General features: G+C 45.6%; 1 protein-coding gene across 2 annotated transcripts in view; it reads left to right on the plus strand.

Moving 5' to 3' along the window:
• spata6 (spermatogenesis associated 6) overlaps positions 1-19,095 on the plus strand; it is a 164,481-nt gene that overhangs the window by 105,975 nt on the left and 39,411 nt on the right. For both annotated transcript variants that reach the window (XM_072510930.1, XM_072510932.1), the window contains one exon: positions 3,977-4,158. In XM_072510930.1, coding sequence (XP_072367031.1) covers positions 3,977-4,158 — 182 coding nt within the window. The remainder of the gene's footprint in view (positions 1-3,976; positions 4,159-19,095) is intronic.

Below are 19,095 nucleotides of genomic sequence, written 5' to 3' on the forward strand. Positions count from 1 at the left end.
ATGAAAATTGTCCATAAAGTTTAAACCAATGAATGATAGGATTGATTTCATCATTGGAGGTCAGGTTCTCTTTTAAAATTATCTTTCAAAATGTAAATGTCAGTGTAGACTCTTTTTGGGAAACTAGCAACACCTATGCTGGCTCTCTTGAAATGGTGGCGACTGGGGCAGGGTGGTATCAGGTGATACTAGGTGTAAAAATGATGAAGAGATGCATTAAAATTATTTGAAAATAAGTTTACAACAAATCACTCGAAGTGTTTAGTTTCTGTAAAATAGTTTCTTCCTTATACATGTCCAATTTTGGAATCATATCTGATATTCCAATCTAATTCAACACAAGGGTATTCTCCACTAACAAGATGTTGTCGTCAAGCCAAAATGTTGTTCTGCCTATCACACAAATGAGTAATATGGTATGTGAATTTCAATGCTGGAGTGATGGCAGATATGTAGGCCAAACAACCCAATGTCCAGTGGATTGTATCAAACAGAATGTCGCTTTGGTTATTTGCAACAGGCACAGTACTGACCGTTGCTAATATTCACTAAACAATCTTGATTGTGCTGAGAATTGTATGAAAACCAATTTAACATTATCAGTCGAGTTTGCAGTGTGGCTCACTTATGCTGGAAGCCACATTTTTTCACACACAGGGCCCTATCCTTTGTAGACAGAAGGAGCTTGTCCACGCATTGTGCTATTTTCAACTAACTAAAAACTTGGTCCATTCCCCATGGCAATGCCTTGACCAATCAAAGTTGACCTTCCTGGTTTGAATTTGAACAAAAACTTAGCAGTTAACTGTTCCCTGCAGTATTCTCTCTGTCAACGCCTCTACCAATCAGAGTCCACTTACCAACCAATCGGCACTTCTCATAAAATGTAAATTGTTGTTCCCTTTACTGTTGATATTTTTTGTGGGCTGTCTTGATAAGTCAAAGACAAAAAGCATGTATCTTTAAGTTCTGAACTACTAAACAACTGTCAATCCTTTTTTGCTAATATTGGTGTCACACATGCTGTATTTTCTAAATACACAAGCCTTTGAATAGAATAACCTACACTGGGCAAGATCTTCCGGCTGTTCATGCCGACGGGTTCTCCCGGTCCTGCCGCCGACACATCCCCCCCACTCCGGGTTTCCAGGCGGGGTGGGGTGAATTCAACGGGAAATCCCATTGACAGCAGTGGACCCAGAAGATCCCACTGCTGACTAATGGCAGGCTGCCTCCCACCGTCGAGAAACAGGAGGTGGGGAGGCCAGAGAATCTTTCCCATTGTCTTTTCAAACAGAATTGATTCAGGAAAAATCGAAAGCTTCATAATTTACTTCAGATTCCATTTTTTCACTTAAAAACAATTCGCAGTTATTTTCACTGCAATTAAAAACAGATTGCCTGGCGAATTCTTTGTTTTCAGTGGGCTTTCCATTCTGCACAGGAATGCAAGTGATGGATGGGGCTCAGATACAGCTCGTCCTGGCAATTTGTGAATAGCATGTTCCTATGAAAAAGTTAAAAATTTGGTAGCTTTAGGTGAAAAGTGTGTGTTGGGAACTGCCATCTGTTACGTTACAGAGAGGTTTCATCTGACACTAATGGGTCTTGGAAAGCCTTGAACTCCTGTCTCAATTTTCTCAGAGGAACACTTGCCTCCGAGTGAAAACTAAAAATGATTTGTCATTAATTATTTGTTTTTAAATTTTAATGCATTTATTATATTAAAACTATATTTCTTGCAGTATTTTCTTAGTTGCAGTAGATAAAGCAAGATGAGCAGTGGAAAAAAATTTCAAGAAATGTTTGTTGTGATCTGATTGTTTTTTTAAAATTGGTAATTTATTTGATCATTTTAATTTTGTAATTTCACATTCTTGGTTTGTTGTTTTTTATTTCCTTAGTGGTTCTATTTTGGTAGTTTTCTATTTGTTCAGGAATCTGGAATTTTAGATAATCTGGTTGAAAGTGTGACACTGAAAGCCGCATGGATGTACATGCATAATGTCTAAATTGGATTGAAAGAAATTCACATTGGATGCAACACTTTTATTTATATACCAGAACATTTCCTATGACAGTGCTAATGGTAAATTGGAAAATCTGAGATTTATGTCAGGAACGTAATATGGGATAATCAGAAAGTACTGAACCAGATTTCACCAAGCCACTATTTGGACATTGTTGTCTCCTAAAACAGGTTTATAATTTGTTTGTTAATTCATTTACGGGATGTTGGCGTTGATGGTTAGGCCAGCATTTATTGCCCATCCCTAGTTGCCCTTCGGAAGGTGGTGGTGATTTGTCTTCTTGAACCACTGCAGTCCTTGAGGTGTAGATACATTCACTGTGCAGCTAGGGAGGGAGGTCCAGGATTTCGCCCCAGCGACAGTGAAGGAACGGTGATATATTTCCAAGTCAGGATGGTGACTGACTTGGAGAGGAACCCTTCAGATGCTGGTGTTCCCAGGTATCTGCTGCTCTTGTCTGAGATGGTAGTGGTTGTGGGTTTGGAAAGTGTTGGCTAATGAACCTTGGTAAGTTACTGCAGTAAATCTTGTAGATGGTACACACACCTTCCACTGTTCGTCGGTGGTGGAGGGTTTGAATGTTTGTGGAAGGGGGAGCAGTCGCTTGACTGTTGCTTTGTCCTGGATGCTATTGAGCTTCTTGACTGTTTTTGGAGCTGCATTCATCCAGGCAAGTGGAGAGTATTCCATTACACTCCTGAGTTGTGAATTGTCGATGCTGGACAGGCTTTGGGGGGGTGATGCATAACTCACCGTAACATTCCTAGCCTTTGACCTGACCTGGTAGCCACAGTATTAATGTGGCTATTCAAATTCAGTTTATGGTCAATGGTATCTCCCAGGATGTTGATTGTAGGGGATTCAGCGATGGTAGTGCCATTAAATGTCAAGGGGTGGTGGTTCGATCCTCTCTTGTAGGAGATGGTTAATTCCACTTGTCAGCCCAGGCCTAGATATTGTCTAGGTCTTGCTGCATTTGGACATGCACTGCTTCCTTATCTGAGGAGTCACAAATGGTTCTGAACATTGTGCAGTTATCCGCAAAAATCCCCACTTCTGACCTTATGATGGAAGGGAGGTCATTGATGAAGCAGCTAAAGATGATTAGGCCCAGGACACTACCCTGAAGAATTCCCACAGTGATGTCCTGGAGCTGAGGTGATGACCTCCAACCACTACAACCATCATCCTATGTGCCAGGTATGACTCCAACCAGCAGACAGTTTTCCCCCTGATTCCCAGTGACTCCAGTTTAGCTAGAGCTCCTTGATGCCATACTAGGTTAAATACTGCCTTTAATGTCAAAGGCAGACACTCTCACTTCACCTTTGGCATTCAGCTCTTTTGTCCATGTTTGAACCAAGGCTGTAATGAGGTCAGGAGCTGATTGACCCTGGCGGAACCCAAACTGAGCGTCCATCAGCAGATTATTGCTGAGTAAGTGCCGCTTGATAGCACTATTGATGACTCCTTCCATCACTTTGCTAATGATGAAGAACAGACTGATAATGCGGTACTTGGCTGGGTTGGATTTGTCCTGTTTTTTGTGTATAGAACACACATCTGGGCAATTTTCCAAATTGCCAGGTCAATGCCAGTGTTGTAGCTGTACTGGAACAGCTTGGCTAGGGGTGCTGCAAGTTCTTGGAGCACAAGTCTTCTGTACTATTTCCAGGATATTGTCAGGGCCTACAATCTCTACAAGACAAACAATACATTTGATAGCTTAGTAACACAAATCAGACCGTAAGTAATTTGTTAATTCAGCAAAATACAGCTGCTGTTTCACTATAGTTTCCGCTGCTTAAAAGCATGAACAGAACTTAATTTTGAAGCATCAAGATACAGTTACATAGTGTTAAATTTCTAAAGTCTGGTATTGGCCAAAGCCAAAGCTCCCTTTGTGTATTTCTAGTGATAATTATAGCTGTTTTATTATCTTCCAGGCCATCAAGAAACCTTGTGAGAAAGATCTGCTAGATTATTCTTTTGAAGGCACTGATGAGTTTATTATGTCAGGACCAGCTGGCAGACAACTCTTTCCTGCCACAATTCCAATGAGCTATTCAACAACCTCATCTTTCCAGAAACCAAGCCCTGTGTTAAACCGGTTATCTCTCCGAGAAAGGTATTTATTCATGCTTTTTCTTTCAAATCCACATATATTTTAAGATCACTGATGTCCTGTTTGTGTGTGTACGTAAAGACGTGCTTGTTAGGTGAATTGGACATTCTAAATTCTCCCTCTGTGTACCCGAACAGGTGCCGGTGACTAGGGGCTTTTCACAGTAACTTCATTGCAGTGTTAATGTAAGCCTACTTGTGACACTAATAAAGATTATATTATGTCTGTTTATGTACTTTATCTGTGTTAATTCACCTTTTTAAGATTTTTAAATAACATTTATGCATTATAGTGAGATGAAAATTCTGACCTCACTAGCGGCAGCGACTGGGGGCACTATTAAGGTCATTAATGTGAAGAACTGGATTTAGTAACAGTCCATTATAATCCAAGGTGCTTCAGCCGTCTTGCTATTTTGATTTTGTAGGTTGAGCTAATAACATTGTACATTACCTTTAATGATTCTTTAAAACATTTGCTGATGTTTTCATTCAAAGTAAAGAAAGACTTTTTTTTAGCTTTCTGCATGACACTTTTATTTTCGGTATCATGAATATAATTTCAGAACCAAAATGTTGTTCGCTGTATAATGCTGATTTGATGCCCGTAGTGCCATTTTCGAACTCAATGCTCCAGTTAATGATCTCTCTTAAAATCTACAAGTAAACATACATACATCAGCAGGGAACAGTGCTATTTCAAAGGATCATCAAATACTTTCATCAGTTAATTGATTTTTCCTGGCAACTAGTAGAAGTGTTTGGTAGTCTGTGCTGTTATTTGAAGTTCCTAAATTCGGCAGTGTGTGCTGTAGCATGTGTTGAGGGCCTTAGTTCTGCCTTCAAGGGTTCTGTTCAGATTAGTTGCTCCCAGTCAATGGTGCAATAGTTTCTATTCCACTTGGCCTGCAGCATGACAGGGAAAATGAGCAGAGGTGACACAGGGACCATCCACTGACCACATAGCTCCTGAATCCAGAGTACAACGCACACACACACACATTGAGCAGCGTGCAAGTAAAAAAAGCCATACTTCCACACAAAATGTAATTCAGCATATAACAGAATTGCCATCAGCAGTGCATCTACTGCCCAGACTGTTGAGAAGGAACTCTGTATTACTCACCAGAATGTGAGTTACAATTTTCATGGCTGTGTAAAATGTGCAGCAGATCTCACCATTATAGGGGCACAGTCCTTGCAATCAGGTATATGCCGAGCTGCTGAGGAGGAAAAAGACAGATAAGGAGGTGAAGTGGAGGGACAGAACCAACACATCTCCTCTCTAGCTGGGCTATCTCCTCGCTAGCTGGGGTGGCCATGATCAGCTCATCTGACTGCAGTTCAGTGGACAAAACCCAATTCCCTATTCATTAACATCCTCACATATCTTCCTACTTTTACTGATCTTCATGGTTGCCCACATACTGAAGTAAAAGCTACAAAAAAAACAGAACTTCCAAACTAACTATCAATCAAATCAACCAATTACCTTTGTGCTTTTCCTTAGTGCCTATTTTCTGTGTGCCTTTAACTGTCCATGTGCTCCTGTACACAGTGATGGTTGTAGCATGGCTGGTAGAAAGGTGCTAATTTTCAGTGTAGGAGACTGCAGTTGGCCTTGCAGAAAACGTTTTGAGTATCTCCCGGCCTAGACCATCTCTGCATGGGCTGCAGAATGGGCTGGTGGGCATCAGCAGGAGTACTAAGAACATAAGAACCAGGAGCAGGAGGAGGCAATTCAACCCCTCGAGCCTGCTCCGCCATTCAATACGACCATGGCTGATCTAATCTCAGCCTCAACTCCACTTTCCTGCCCATTCTGCTTAACCCTTCGACCCATTATTAATTAAAAATCTGTCTTGTCTCCTCAAATTTACTCAATGTCCCGGCATCCACTTCATTCTGGGGAGGTAAATTTCATAGATTCACAACCCTTTAAGAGAAGTAATTTCTCCTCATCTCTGTTTTAAATCTGCTACCCTTTATCATAAAATTATGACCTCTCATTCTAGATTGCCCCACAAGAGGAAGCATCCGCTCTGTGTCTACTTTGTCAATACCTTTTATCATCTGATCTATCTCAATTAGATCTCCTCTCCTAAACATGAGCGAGTATAGGCCTAAATTGTTCAATCTCTCTTCATAAGACACATCCCTCATCTCTGGAATCAATCTAGTGAACCTCCTCTGAGCTGCTTCTAATGCAACTACATCCCTCCTCAAATTTGGGGACCAAAACTGTACACCGTACTCCAAGTGCAGTTTCACCTTATTATCTGATGTACCTACAAACTAGTTTGCTGCGATTCATGCATGAGGAGACCCAGGTCCCTCTGCACCAAAACACCCTGAAGTTTCGACTTTGTCAATACATTTTATCACCTTATATACCTCAATTAGATCTTCTCTCATTCTTGTAAACACAAAAGAATATAGGCCTGAACTTCTGAACCTGTCTTCATAAGACAAATGTCTCTGAAACCAATCTAGTGAACCTCCTCTGAACTGCCTCTCATGCCAATGCATCCCTTTTCAAAAAAAGGGACCAAAACTGTATAAAGTACTCCAGGTGCAGTCTCATCAATGTCTTGTACAGTTCCTTGTTTGGATAATTTGCCTTTCAATTTTTCTGCCCATAATGGATAACCTCACACGTATCCACATTAAAATCTATCTGTCAAATTTTGACCCACTCACCTAACCTTTTATTTTAAATTAGAGCACCCAATTCATTTTTTCACGACGGTTGTGGGGGTGAAACCTACGCAAACACGGGGGGACGTACAAACTCCACACAGACAGTGATCCAGAGCCGGGATCGAACCTGGGACCTCAGCGCCATTAGGCAGCAATGCTAACCACTGAGGCACTGTGCTGCCCGTCCACTCACCTAATCTTTATCTATTTGTAAATTTCTTGGACGGGATTCTCCATTTCTGAAATTAAGTGTTGACGCCAATGCAGAATTCGTGAACTTCCACAACAGAAAAACTAATGCCGCACTTGGACCGCCTCGCTACTGTTGAGGGGCTAGCATCGGTGCCACGTGGAACACAATCGATTCCAATGAAAAATGGTGCGGGATTTGCCGGGTCCGTGATCAACACCCGGGAGGCTGACAAGCTGCAGCCGAATATACACACTTCACACTTATCTCAGCCAAAAAATTGTCACAGATTGTGCTGGAACGTGCCAATGCAGCTGATGGGTTGCTGGGGCCAGATGGCACCCAAGTGGGTGGCCTGGGGGACATCTATACAACCCATGGCACTAGGTTCAAAATGGGCTGTTAGCGGTGTACGCAGCTGCATTGCTGCATTGCCAGCTGCAGCAATGGTGTTCAATGCCCGACCACCCTGATCCTACAGCCACCTCCTGGTCACCCCCTCCTACTCCCCCTGGGTGAAGCACCCCAGCCAGCGGTACAACTGTCAGCAAACTATGGCGATATTGGGTGCATTCCGTACCCCGTCTCTCTCCTTCAGCAGCCGCCACAACGGTTTCACGATTTTTAAAAGCACAAGTGAACCACGCCGGCGAGAACTCGGCCCATCGGAGGCGGGAAATCGTGGAGGCCCTGGAGAATTCCGGGTCGGGCCCGCTAATATGCAAAAGGTGTCTACTGTATGTGCGTCCTGGAACGCCTTAATGCCACTGTCTGGGTGCTGGGGCTTTGCGATTTGGCATCAAATCGGCGCCTGCCACAATTTTGGCGTCGAGAATGATTCTCCGCCCAATTGCCTTTCCTGATTTTGGTGCGATTAACGTAGAATCCCATCCCGTATTTCTTCATTGCAACTTACTATCGCACCTATGTTAGTGTCATCTGCAAATTTGGTCTTAGTACCTTTCATCCCTGCATCCAAGTCACTAATATATCTTGTAAATAGTTGGGGCTTGAAGACAGAACCCTGTGCCACCCTACTAGTTACATCTTGCCAAGCAGAAAAAGACCCATTTATCTCAACTCTGCCTTCTGTCAGTTAGTACGAAGTCTTACAACACCAGGTTAAAGTCCAACAGGTTTGTTTCGATGTCACTAGCTTTCGGAGCGCTGCTCCTTCCTCAGGTGAATGAAGAGGTATGTTCCAGAAACATATATATAGACAAATTCAAAGATGCCAAACAATGCTTGGAATGCGACCATTAGCAGGTGATTAAATCTTTACAGATCCAGAGATGGGGTAACCCCAAGTTAAAGAGGTGTGAATTGTATCAAGCCAGGACAGTTGGTAGGATTTCGCAGGCCAGATGGTGGGGGATGAATGTAATGCGACATGAATCCCAGGTCCCGGTTGAGGCCGCACTCGTGTGCGGAACTTGGCTATAAGTTTCTGCTCGGCGATTTTGTGTTGTCACGCGTCCTGAAGGCCGCCTTGGAGAACGCTTACCCGGAGATCAGAGGCTGAATGCCCTTGACTGCTGAAGTGTTCCCCGACTGGAAGGGAACATTCCTGCCTGGTGATTGTTGCGCGATGTCTGTTCATTCGTTGTCGCAGCGTCTGCATGATCTCACCAATGTACCACACTTCTGGACATCCTTTCCTGCAGCGTATGAGGTAGACAACGTTGGCCGAGTCGCACGAGTATGTACCGCGTACTTGGTGGGTGGTGTTCTCACGTGTAATAGTGGTATCCATGTCGATGATCGGAGCGGAGAAACTACGTCATCTTCTTCACAGCCTTCAACACGTCATTGATGATGATGAACATCTTGCCAAGGTCATCCCCACACCCCCACTACTTGCCTTCAAACAACCGCGCAACCTCAAACAAACCATTGTTTGCAGCAAACTACCCAGTCTTCAGAACAGTGACCACGACACCACACAACCTTGCCATGGCAATCTCTGCAAGACGTGCCAGATCATCGACATGGATACCACTATTACACGTGAGAACACCACCCACCAGGTACGCGGTACATACTCGTGCGACTCGGCCAACGTTGTCTACCTCATACGCTGCAGAAAAGGATGTCCCGAAGCGTGGTACATTGGCGAGACCACGCAGACGCTGCGACAACGAATGAACGGACTTCGCGCAACAATCACCAGGCAGGAATGTTCCCTTCCAGTCGGGGAACACTTCAGCAGTCAAGGGCATTCAGCCTCTGATCTCCGGGTAAGCGTTCTCCAAGGCGGCCTTCAGGACGCGCGACATCGCAGAATCGCCGAGCAGAAACTTATAGCCAAGTTCCGCACACATGAGTGCGGCCTCAACCGGGACCTGGGATTCATGTCACATTACATTCATCCCCCACCATCTGGCCTGCGAAATCCTACCAACTGTCCTGGCTTGATACAATTCACACCTCTTTAACCTGGGGTTACCCCATCTCTGGATCTGTAAAGATTTAATCACCTGCTAATGGTCGCATTCCAAGCATTGTTTGGCATCTTTGAATTTGTCTATATATATGTTTCTGGAACATACCTCTTCATTCACCTGAGGAAGGAGCAGCGCTCCGAAAGCTAGTGACATCGAAACAAACCTGTTGAACTTTAACCTGGTGTTGTAAGACTTCGTACTGTGCTCACCCCAGTCCAACGCCGGCATCTCCACATTCTGTCAGTTAGCCAGTCTTCTATCCAAGCTAATAAATTACCCTTAACCCCATGTTATTTTACCTTATGCATTAACCCTTTGTGCGGACCTTATCAAATGCCTTCTGGAAGTCCAGATATACTACATCTGCAGAATCCCCTTTATCCACTTAGCTTGTTACATCTTCGAAGAACTCGAGAAAATTTGTCAAACACGATTTATCCTTCATAAAATTATGCTGACTCTGCTGGATTGCGTTTTGACATTACAAATGTTCTGTTATTACCTCCTTAACAATGGATTCTAACAATTTCCATAACTGGTCTATAGTTTCTTACTTTCTGCCTCCCCCCCTTTGGAATAAGGGCTCTACATTAGCAATTTTCCAATCCACTGGAACCTTTCCAGCATCCAGGGAATGTTGGAATATTATAATGTTCTCCGGGTAAGCGTTATAATTCACTATCTCCACTGCCACTTCCTTTATTAATAATAATAATAATCTTAATTACTGTCACAAAAAGGCTTACATTAACACTGCAATGAAGTTACTGTGAAAATCCCCTAGTTGCCACACTCCGGCGTCTGTTTGGCTACACAGAGGGAGAATTCAAAATGTCCAATTCACCTAACAAGCACGTCTGTCGGGACTTGTGGAAGGAAACCAGAGCACCCGGAGTAAACCCACGCAGACACGGGGAGAAAGTGCAGACTCCGCACAGACAGTGACCCAAGCGGGAATCAAACCTGGGACCCTGGCGCTGTGAAGCAACAGTACTAACCCCTGTGCTACCGTGCCGCCTAAGGTAGCCTAGTATGTGGACCATCAAGCCCGTGAACTTGTCTGCCTTTAATCCCAATAATTTGTTCAGTTCTTTATCCCTATAGATTATGATTGTTCTATGTTCCTCCCTTTCTATTACCTCTGCACCTTTCTATTGCCTCTGCATTACCTGATGGGATTGTACTACTGGTCCTCCACCGTGAAAATATTGACTGAGCGTCTCCGCCATTTCTGTGTTCCCCACTATTAGCTCCCGGGTCTGATCCTCCAAGCAACCAACATTCACTTTAGCTACTCTCTTCTCTTTTATACACTTCCAGAAGCTTTGCTATCCTTTTTTTATAGTTTGCGTGCATTTTCTTCCATAATAGGGCGGCAGGGTGGTGTAGTGGTTAACACTGTCTGTGGCGCCTCCTGGTGCCGAGGACCTAGGTTCTATCCCGGCTCCGGGTCACTGTCGTGTAGAGTTTGCACATTCTCCCTGTGCCTGCGTGGGTTTCATCCCCCAACCCAAAGATGTGCAGGGTAGGTGGATTGGCCACGCTAAATTGCCCCTTAATTGGAAAAAAAAGAATTGGGCACTTTAAATTTAAAAAACGTTTTCTTTAATAATTTACCTTTGCTCTTCTTATAATTTTTTTAGTAACCCATTGTTGATCTTTAAATGTTTTCCAATCTTCCAGCCTACCACTGACCTTTGCAATATGGTTATGCCTAAGTTTTTGTCTTTATGTTATCTTTAACTTCCTTGTTTAGCCATGGATGTTTTTTCCCCTCTTCCAATCTTCCTTCCTTTCTAGATATATTTTAGCTGGGCGGAATTAAATATGTCCTTAAACAACTGCCACTGCTCATTAATTATCCTACCTTTTAGTCTTCCTGCCCAGTCCACAAGGGCCATATCTGTCCTCATATCCACGTTAATTACCTTTGTTTAACTTCAGAGCACTCGTTTAATAATACAGAGAAACACCAGTTTCTCGCCCTCAAACTAAATTTGAAATTCTATCATGCTATAATCACTCTTCCATAGTTTATCCTTAACTATGAGGTCATTAATTAATTCCTCCTGTTATGGTACCCGGACCAGACTCCAATTAATATTAGGAAACTGGAAGAGACCCCAACAATTTTTCATTTTGTAAACGATGAGGAAAAGACTTCAACTTCCCTAATATTGACTGGAAGCTCCTTAGTGCAAATGGTTAGGATGGAGCAGATTTTGTCAGGTGTATCCAGGAAGGATTACAGACTCAATATGTAGATAGGCTGACTAGGAGGAGGCCACATTGGATTTGGTGCTTGGCAACGAACCAGGCCAGGTGTCAGATGTCTCGGTGGGAGAGCATTTCGATGACAGTGACCACAAATCCTTGACCTTTACCATTGAATTGGGGGAGGGGAAATTATACTGCTTTTAGACAGGAGCTGAGGAGCATAAATTGGGAACAGATGTTCTCGGGGAAATGCACCGCAGTAATGTGGGGGTTGTTTCAAGTGCACTTGCTGCGAGTGCTGGATAGTTTTGTCCCACTGAGACAGGGAAGGAATGGTAAGGTGAAGGAGCCTTGGATGACAAGAGAAGTGGAGCTTCTAGTCAAGAGGAAGAAGAAAGCTTACTTCAAGTTGAGGAAGCAAGAATCTGACACGGCTCTAGAGGGTTACAAGATAACCAGGAAGGAACTCAAAAATGGACTTCGGAGAGCTAGAAGGAGGCTTGAAAAAGCCCTGGCCGGAAGGATTCGGGAAAACCCCAAGGCGTTCTACACTTATGTGAGAAATAAGGGGATGATCAGAGTGAGAGTAGGGCCAATCAGGGATTGTGGCGGGAACTTGTGCCTAGAGTCTGAGGAAGTGGGCGACGCCCTAAATGAATATTTTGCTTCAGTATTCACGAGAGAAGGGACCTTGTTGCTCGCGGGAACAGCGGGAACCAGGTTAATAGGCTTGAACAGGTTGATGTTAAGAAGGAGGATGTGCTGGAAATTTTGAAAAGCACCAGGATAAATAAGTCCCCTGGGCCAGGTGGGTTATACCCAAGGTTACTACCGGAAGCGAGGGAGGAGATTACTGCGCCGTTGGCGATGATCTTTGCGTCCTCACTCTCCACCAGAGTAGTACCGGATGATTGGAGGGAGGTGAATGTTGTTCCCCTGTTCAAGAAAGGGAATAGGGAAATCACTGGGAATCACAGACCAGTCAGTCTTACGTCTCTGGTGAGCAAAATACTGGAAAGGATTCTGAGAGATAGGGGGTGGGATTCTCCGGGCCTCTGCGCCAAAATCCCCGGAGAATCGCCGCGAATTGCGCGCACGCGGTCTACGCGGCGTGAGTCCGGGCCATTGACAGAGGCCCCTGCGGCAATTCTCCAAGTGTAACTGGCCGAGTTTCTGACGGCGTGGGTCTCTCATGGTCCCACCCGTTGGGAACTTGGCATGGCGGCTGCAGACTAAGTCCGCCGCGGCCCTGGTGGGGGGCGGGGGGATCCTTCACCCGGGGGTGGGACAGACTGCAAGAGCAGCATAGGGCGTCGTGAATAGTGTTCTAACAGAGAGCAGATCAGTCCGAGGGAGAGTCTTTGAGGAGTCTTGTAGCTGTGGAGAAGAAGCTGTTCCTATGTCTGGATGTGGGGGTCTTCAGACTTCTGTACCTTCTGCCTGATGGAAGGGTCTGGAAGAAGGCAATGCCTGGGTGGGAGGGGTCTCTGATAATGCTGTCTGCCTTCCTGAGGCAGCGGGAGGTGTATACAGAATCCATGTGGGGTTGGCAAGCTTGTGTGATGCGTTGGGCTGAGTTCACCATACTCTGCAGTTTCTTGCTATCTTGGACCGAGCAGTTGCCATACCAGTAGGATGCTTTCTATCACACATCTGTAGAAGTTTGTGAGAGTCGATGCAGACATGCCAAATTTCTTTAGCTTCCGTATGAAGTAGAGACGTTGTTGGGCTTTCTTGACTGTTGCATCAATGTGAGTGGACCTGAATACAGGGTTAAAGGCATGATTCTTGGAAGTGTGGAGGAACAGACGGATCTTGGGGTCCACGTACATAGATCCCTCAAAGTTGCCACCCAGGTTGATAGGTTTGTTAAGAAGGCGTGTTAGCTTTCATTAACAGGGAGACTGAGTTTAAGAGCTGCGAGGTTGTGATGCAGCTTTATAAAACCCTGGTTAGACCACACTTGGAATATTGTGTCCAGTTCTGGTCGCCTCATTATAGGAAAGACGTGGATGCTTTGGAGAGGATGCAGGGGAGATTTACCAGGATGCTGCCAGGACTTGAGGGCATGTCTTATGAAGAAAGGTTGTGGGAGCTAGGGCTTTTCTCACTGGAGCGAAGAAGGAAGAGAGGTGGATAACCAGAGACTTTTCCCCAGGGCGGAAATGGCTGTCTCGAGAGGACATAATTTTAAGGTGATTGGAAGAAGGTATAGAGAAGATGTCAGAGGTAGGTTCTTTACACAGAGAGTGCATGGAATGCACTGCCAGCGGAGTTGGTGGAGTTAGAGCCATTAGGGGCGTTTAAGCAACTCTTGGACAGCCATATGGACAGCAGTAAATTGAAGGGGTGTAGGTTAGGTTGATTATAGATTAGGATAAATGGCACAACATCGTGGGCCGAAGGGCCTGTACTGCGCTGTACTGATCGAGGTTCTATGTTCTGTGATTCTTCGTTCCAGGAGTGATTCCACGAACAACTCGAGATCTTTTATATTAAAACAAACTTTATTATTATTACTAGAGGATTAACTCCATTATCATCCAAGGAAAAAACAGCTTTTCAATTAAGTTAACAGTTCTTACAAAAAATAAAGAAGCGTCTTTGAGCTTATTCGGATGGGGTGCTCTTTCCAAGGGCCGGTGCAGACTCGATGGGTCAAATGGCCTTCTTCTGCGCTGTAAATTCTATGAATTCCCATCTACTTCTAAATTTTCAATTTAGCAAAATCCACACACACAGGTCAAATGCCACTTATTAATACAGTTAATACTCAGTGGCTTACAGATTTATGCACAAAGTCCTTGGGAGAGGAGCTTTCAATAGTCAGTCTGAGAAACAATCCTCCTTGCATCAAAACCGAGCAAAAGATTAAAAATGAAACTAAAAATAACAGACACAGTACAGGGCTGAAAACGAAACTCTAAACCAGACCCAGCCTCTCCCATGAGTGACATCACAACCTGCCTAGCTGTTAACCCCTTAATCACAGCTTTAGCAGACATATAATCTGGATACCTTAACCTAAGTTATTTTAATAACATTACTGCAACAGACATATAATATATATATAAACATTTCCGACTTCATAACACTCCTCATTACATAATACTAAATCCAGAATAGCCTGCTCTCTGATTGGTTCCAAAACATATTGCTCCAAGAAACAAGCTCTGAGCCGAAGTTAATCAAGCAACTAACACTTGCTGCAGATATGGTCACTGGGAACCACAATAGGGTCCACCAGCTTCTACATCATGCAGGTACAGCATATCATCTAGCCCTGCATCTCTATTTTATGTTATTACTTTTTAATTTGGCTTTTTAAAATTTCCAACTGGTTTTTATTTTTTTTAATTTGTACGGTATTTCTCCTTTTTATCTTTACTATGAAAGCAATTTAGAATAGGTAAGATCTGCCACTCTCTCGGAACAGTGCCTCAATTGTAGCTTCCAGTGGCGGCATGTAAGAGGAAGTCACACGTTGGATGGCCCTCGAAGAAAGGGCTGGTTTAGCACAGGGCTAAATCGCTGGCTTTGAAAGCAGACCAAGGCAGGCCAGCAGCACGGTTCAATTCCCGTACCAGCCTCCCCGAACAGGCGCCGGAATGTGGCGACTAGGGGCTTTTCACAGTAACTTTATTTGAAGCCTACTTGTGACAATAAGCGATTTTCATTTTTTCATTTTCAAGCTTGTTTTTTTTTTGGAGTTTAATGCCCGGTCCCAGGGACAATCTTCTGACAATCGAGTGCAGGAAAGCAGAAGAAAGGAGGGAGATGTCGAAAACCAGAAGAAAACCGCCGTGAAGAAGGGAGGGGGTGAGGGTTCGCCAGCGAGTGAGAGGGCCAGCCTGGTAGCTGGCAAGATGGCGGCGGCTGGGCCGCTGTGTGGGGCATTGCTTACGGCAGAAAAGATGACTGAGGTGATGGCTTCGGAACTGGAGAAGCAGTTTGCAAAGCACATGGAGATGATGAGGAAGGAAATGATGGTGGCGTTGAAGGTGTTGATGGAGGAGGCAATTGCCGGTGAAGGAGGCTGTGTCTAAGGCATCAGCCGAGGTGTGGGAGTAGGGTGTGAAAATGAAGGGAGTGGAGGAGGCTATGTCGCAGCACAGCGATCAGCTCACCTCGATGGGGGAGGAGCTGCAAAGACTGGTCGAGGCCAACAAGGGGCTGCGAGCTCTATTAGAGGATTTGGAAAATATTGAGGTGGCAAAATTTGAGGATTGTGGGCCTGCCCGAGGGAGGTGGAGGTGCAGCCATCTCAGATGGCCACCTGCAAAGGACCATGGGAATTATGGCCAACCCAGGACTCAGACAGACTCAGAGCTTGTGTGTGTACTTGCAACCCAGATAGCTAGACGCGATCAAAACCCCCGCTCATTTGCATTCTAATGGCCCATTTCCCCAGAACAAAAGAACTGTACTCGGGTAACCGATACAGATACAGACTATGCGGCGCCACTCCCTTTACTCAGGGAGCCCAAACAGCCAAGGTCAATGACCGCTAGGGACACGCCCAGCCATCAAGGCACCCGCCCCTTTATTGGCCAAAATCGAAGGCAGTGATCGAAGCCTGTCGAATTATTGGGTCCAAGTTAAGGACCGCGCCAAGGAAATCCCAGAGGGATAAGAAGAGACACAGCCATGTGCTCGGTCTCTCTTGGATCCGGCCTATGCCAACCCAAGTGCAGCATAACGACCAGACAGACAAGCTCAAGACCAACGATCGCTACCAGACCGATGAGCCCAGCAGAAACAGAGCCACTTCTTCCACCCAGCCACGCCAGATCCGGACAAAGGCCTTGTCCATCTGCATAGAGCCGGTTGCCCTGAAGTTAAGTATAGGTATCCACTGAATGTGGATGCAAAGATATTGGTAAAGGTTTTGACGGCTCGGTTGGAGGGATACCTCCCGAAAGTGATAGGGGAGGACCAGATGGAATTCGTAAAAGGGAGGCAGCTACTCTAGAATATTAGGAGGGTGCTAAATGTAGTTATGATGCCGGCTGAGGGAAAGGAGGCAGAGGTGGTGGTTGCGCTGGACGCAGAAAAGGCATTTGATCGGGTAGAATGTGGGTATTTGATTGCAGTGCTAGAGTGGTTTGGGATTGGGCCGAGATTTGAGGAGTGCGTACAGTTATTATATAAGGAATCGGGAGTCTGCACATACAATATGAGTTTGGGGTACTTTGCTCTGCACCGGGGGGCCAGGCAGGGGTGTCCCATGTCCCCTCTGTTATTTGCGCTAATGATTGAGCCTTTGGCCATCATTCTGAGGGGCTCGGGGGTACGGAAGGGAATAGGGCAGGGGGCCTGGGGGGGCACTGAAACATAGGTTGTCTCTGTACGCAGATGATCTATTACTGTATGTGTCAGAGCACAGTGCGTCGATGGATATATTGGAGCTTCACCGAATGTTTGGGTCCTTTTCAGGGTATAAATTAAACCTGGCAAAAGGTGAATACTTAGTGGTGTGCCGGCCGAGGGTTGCAGTGCTACCATTCCACAGGTTTAGGTATTTGGGGCTGCAGGTGGCGCGGCACTGGGGCGGGTAGGTACAATCTTACTAGCTTGCTTGCGGGGGGGGGGGGGGGGGGGAGGGGGCGGGGGGGGGAGAGGTGAAGGCAAGTTGGTTAGTCTCCTTCTGTCGCAGGCCGGTCGGGTGCAGGCGATTAAAATGAATGTGCTGCCGTGTATTTTGTTTGTATTTCAGTGCCTGCCGATCTTTTTGCAGGAGGTGTTTTTCAAGGAGGTGAATGAGTTGATCACCTCGTTTATTTAGGGGGGGAAAGGTAGCCAAGGTTAGGAAGGTAGTTCTTCAGAGAGGGGGCGGCAGGCATGGGGGTTTGGCCTCCCGAATTTATTATACTATTATTGGGCGGCAAATGCCGAAAAGGTGAGAAGTTTTGTTTGGGGGGGTTCCCCAGTGGGTTGGAATATGTCTGTGCAGGGGGTCGGGGCTGAGGGCGGTGGCAACAGCGCCGCTCCCGATGGCCCCAGGTAAAAATTCTGGGAGTTCGGTGGTGGTGGCAACGCTGAAGATTTGGAGACAGTTAAGGCAGCACTTTAAGCTGTGAGCGGGGTCAAGAGAGATGCCGATTAGGGGGAACTATAGGTTTGAGCCAGGGAAGTTGGATGGGAGGTTTCGGAGATGGGAGGAGAGGGGAGTCAGGGTATTAAAAGACCTGTTCCTGAGAGGTCGTTTTGCGAGGCTTGAGGAGTTGGGGGAGAAATATGGACTGGGGCAGGGCGAAGTATTTAGGTACCTGCAGCTCCACGACTTTGCCAGGAAGGAGGTTCAGATCTTCCCGATGACATAAGCCCCCTCGTTGTTGGAAGAGGTATTGACGGCAGGGGAAATGGAGAAGGGGGTGGTGTCGGCGATCTATGGGAGGATTTTGGGGGCGGATAAGGTATCCTTGGAGGGTATTAAAGCCAAATGGGAGGAAGATTTGGGGGAAGTTATGGAAGACGGTCTGTGGTTTGAAGTGCTCCGGAGGGTAAACGCCTCAACCTCATGCGCAAGGTTGGGGCTGATACAACTGAAGGCTGTATACAGGCGCACCTTGCGGGGGTGAGGATGAGCCGACTCTTTGAGGGGGTGCAGGATGTATGTGAGCGCTGTGGCAGGAGCCGCACAAACCATGTTCACATGTTTAGGTCCGGCCCGAAGCTGTACGTGTATTGGAGAAAAGTTTTAAGGTCATCTCGTGGGTAGTACATGTGAGTTTGGAGCCAGAGCCCCCTGGAAGCCATTTTTAGGGTGTCGGATTGGCCCGGGCTGCAGGCAGGTGCGAGGACAGATGTTTTAGCTTTCGCCTCGCTGATTGCCGGAGGCAGGTCCGGCTGGGGTGGAGGTCAGCTTTTCCCATCTGTGCCTCAGCTTGGTGGGGGGACCTGCTCGAATTTGTGGCGCTCGAAAAGGTGATGTTTGAGCTGAGGGGGAAGATGGAAGGGTTCTACAATTCATGGGCATTGTTTATCATGCACTTTCAAGAATTAGATGCCATTTAACATTATGTGGGGGGATGGGCTATTGGTGCAGTTGAGTTCATGTTAATTTTGTTTTGGTCTTTTTGTTTTGTTTTATTTGGAATGTATGGGTGATGTTTGGGTTTGTATATTGAAGGGGATGCTGTTTGGGAGATTGATACTGTATTTGTTATTGTTGGCTATCTTTTGTTGTGTATTTGATGAAAGTGGAAAATAAGGAGAATTTAAAAAAAGATTTTTATAAAGCTATCCTATTAAGGTATTTTGCTGGCTGTAATAAACTTATTTACTGTTACACAGGCGGCACGGTAGCACGGTTACACAGGCGCCAGGTTCGATTCCTGGCTTGGGTCACTGTCTGGGGAATCTGCATGTTCTCCCCATGTCTGAGTGG

Source organism: Scyliorhinus torazame, chromosome 7 (genome assembly GCF_047496885.1).
Source record: "Scyliorhinus torazame isolate Kashiwa2021f chromosome 7, sScyTor2.1, whole genome shotgun sequence".
Taxonomy (NCBI): domain Eukaryota; kingdom Metazoa; phylum Chordata; class Chondrichthyes; order Carcharhiniformes; family Scyliorhinidae; genus Scyliorhinus; species Scyliorhinus torazame.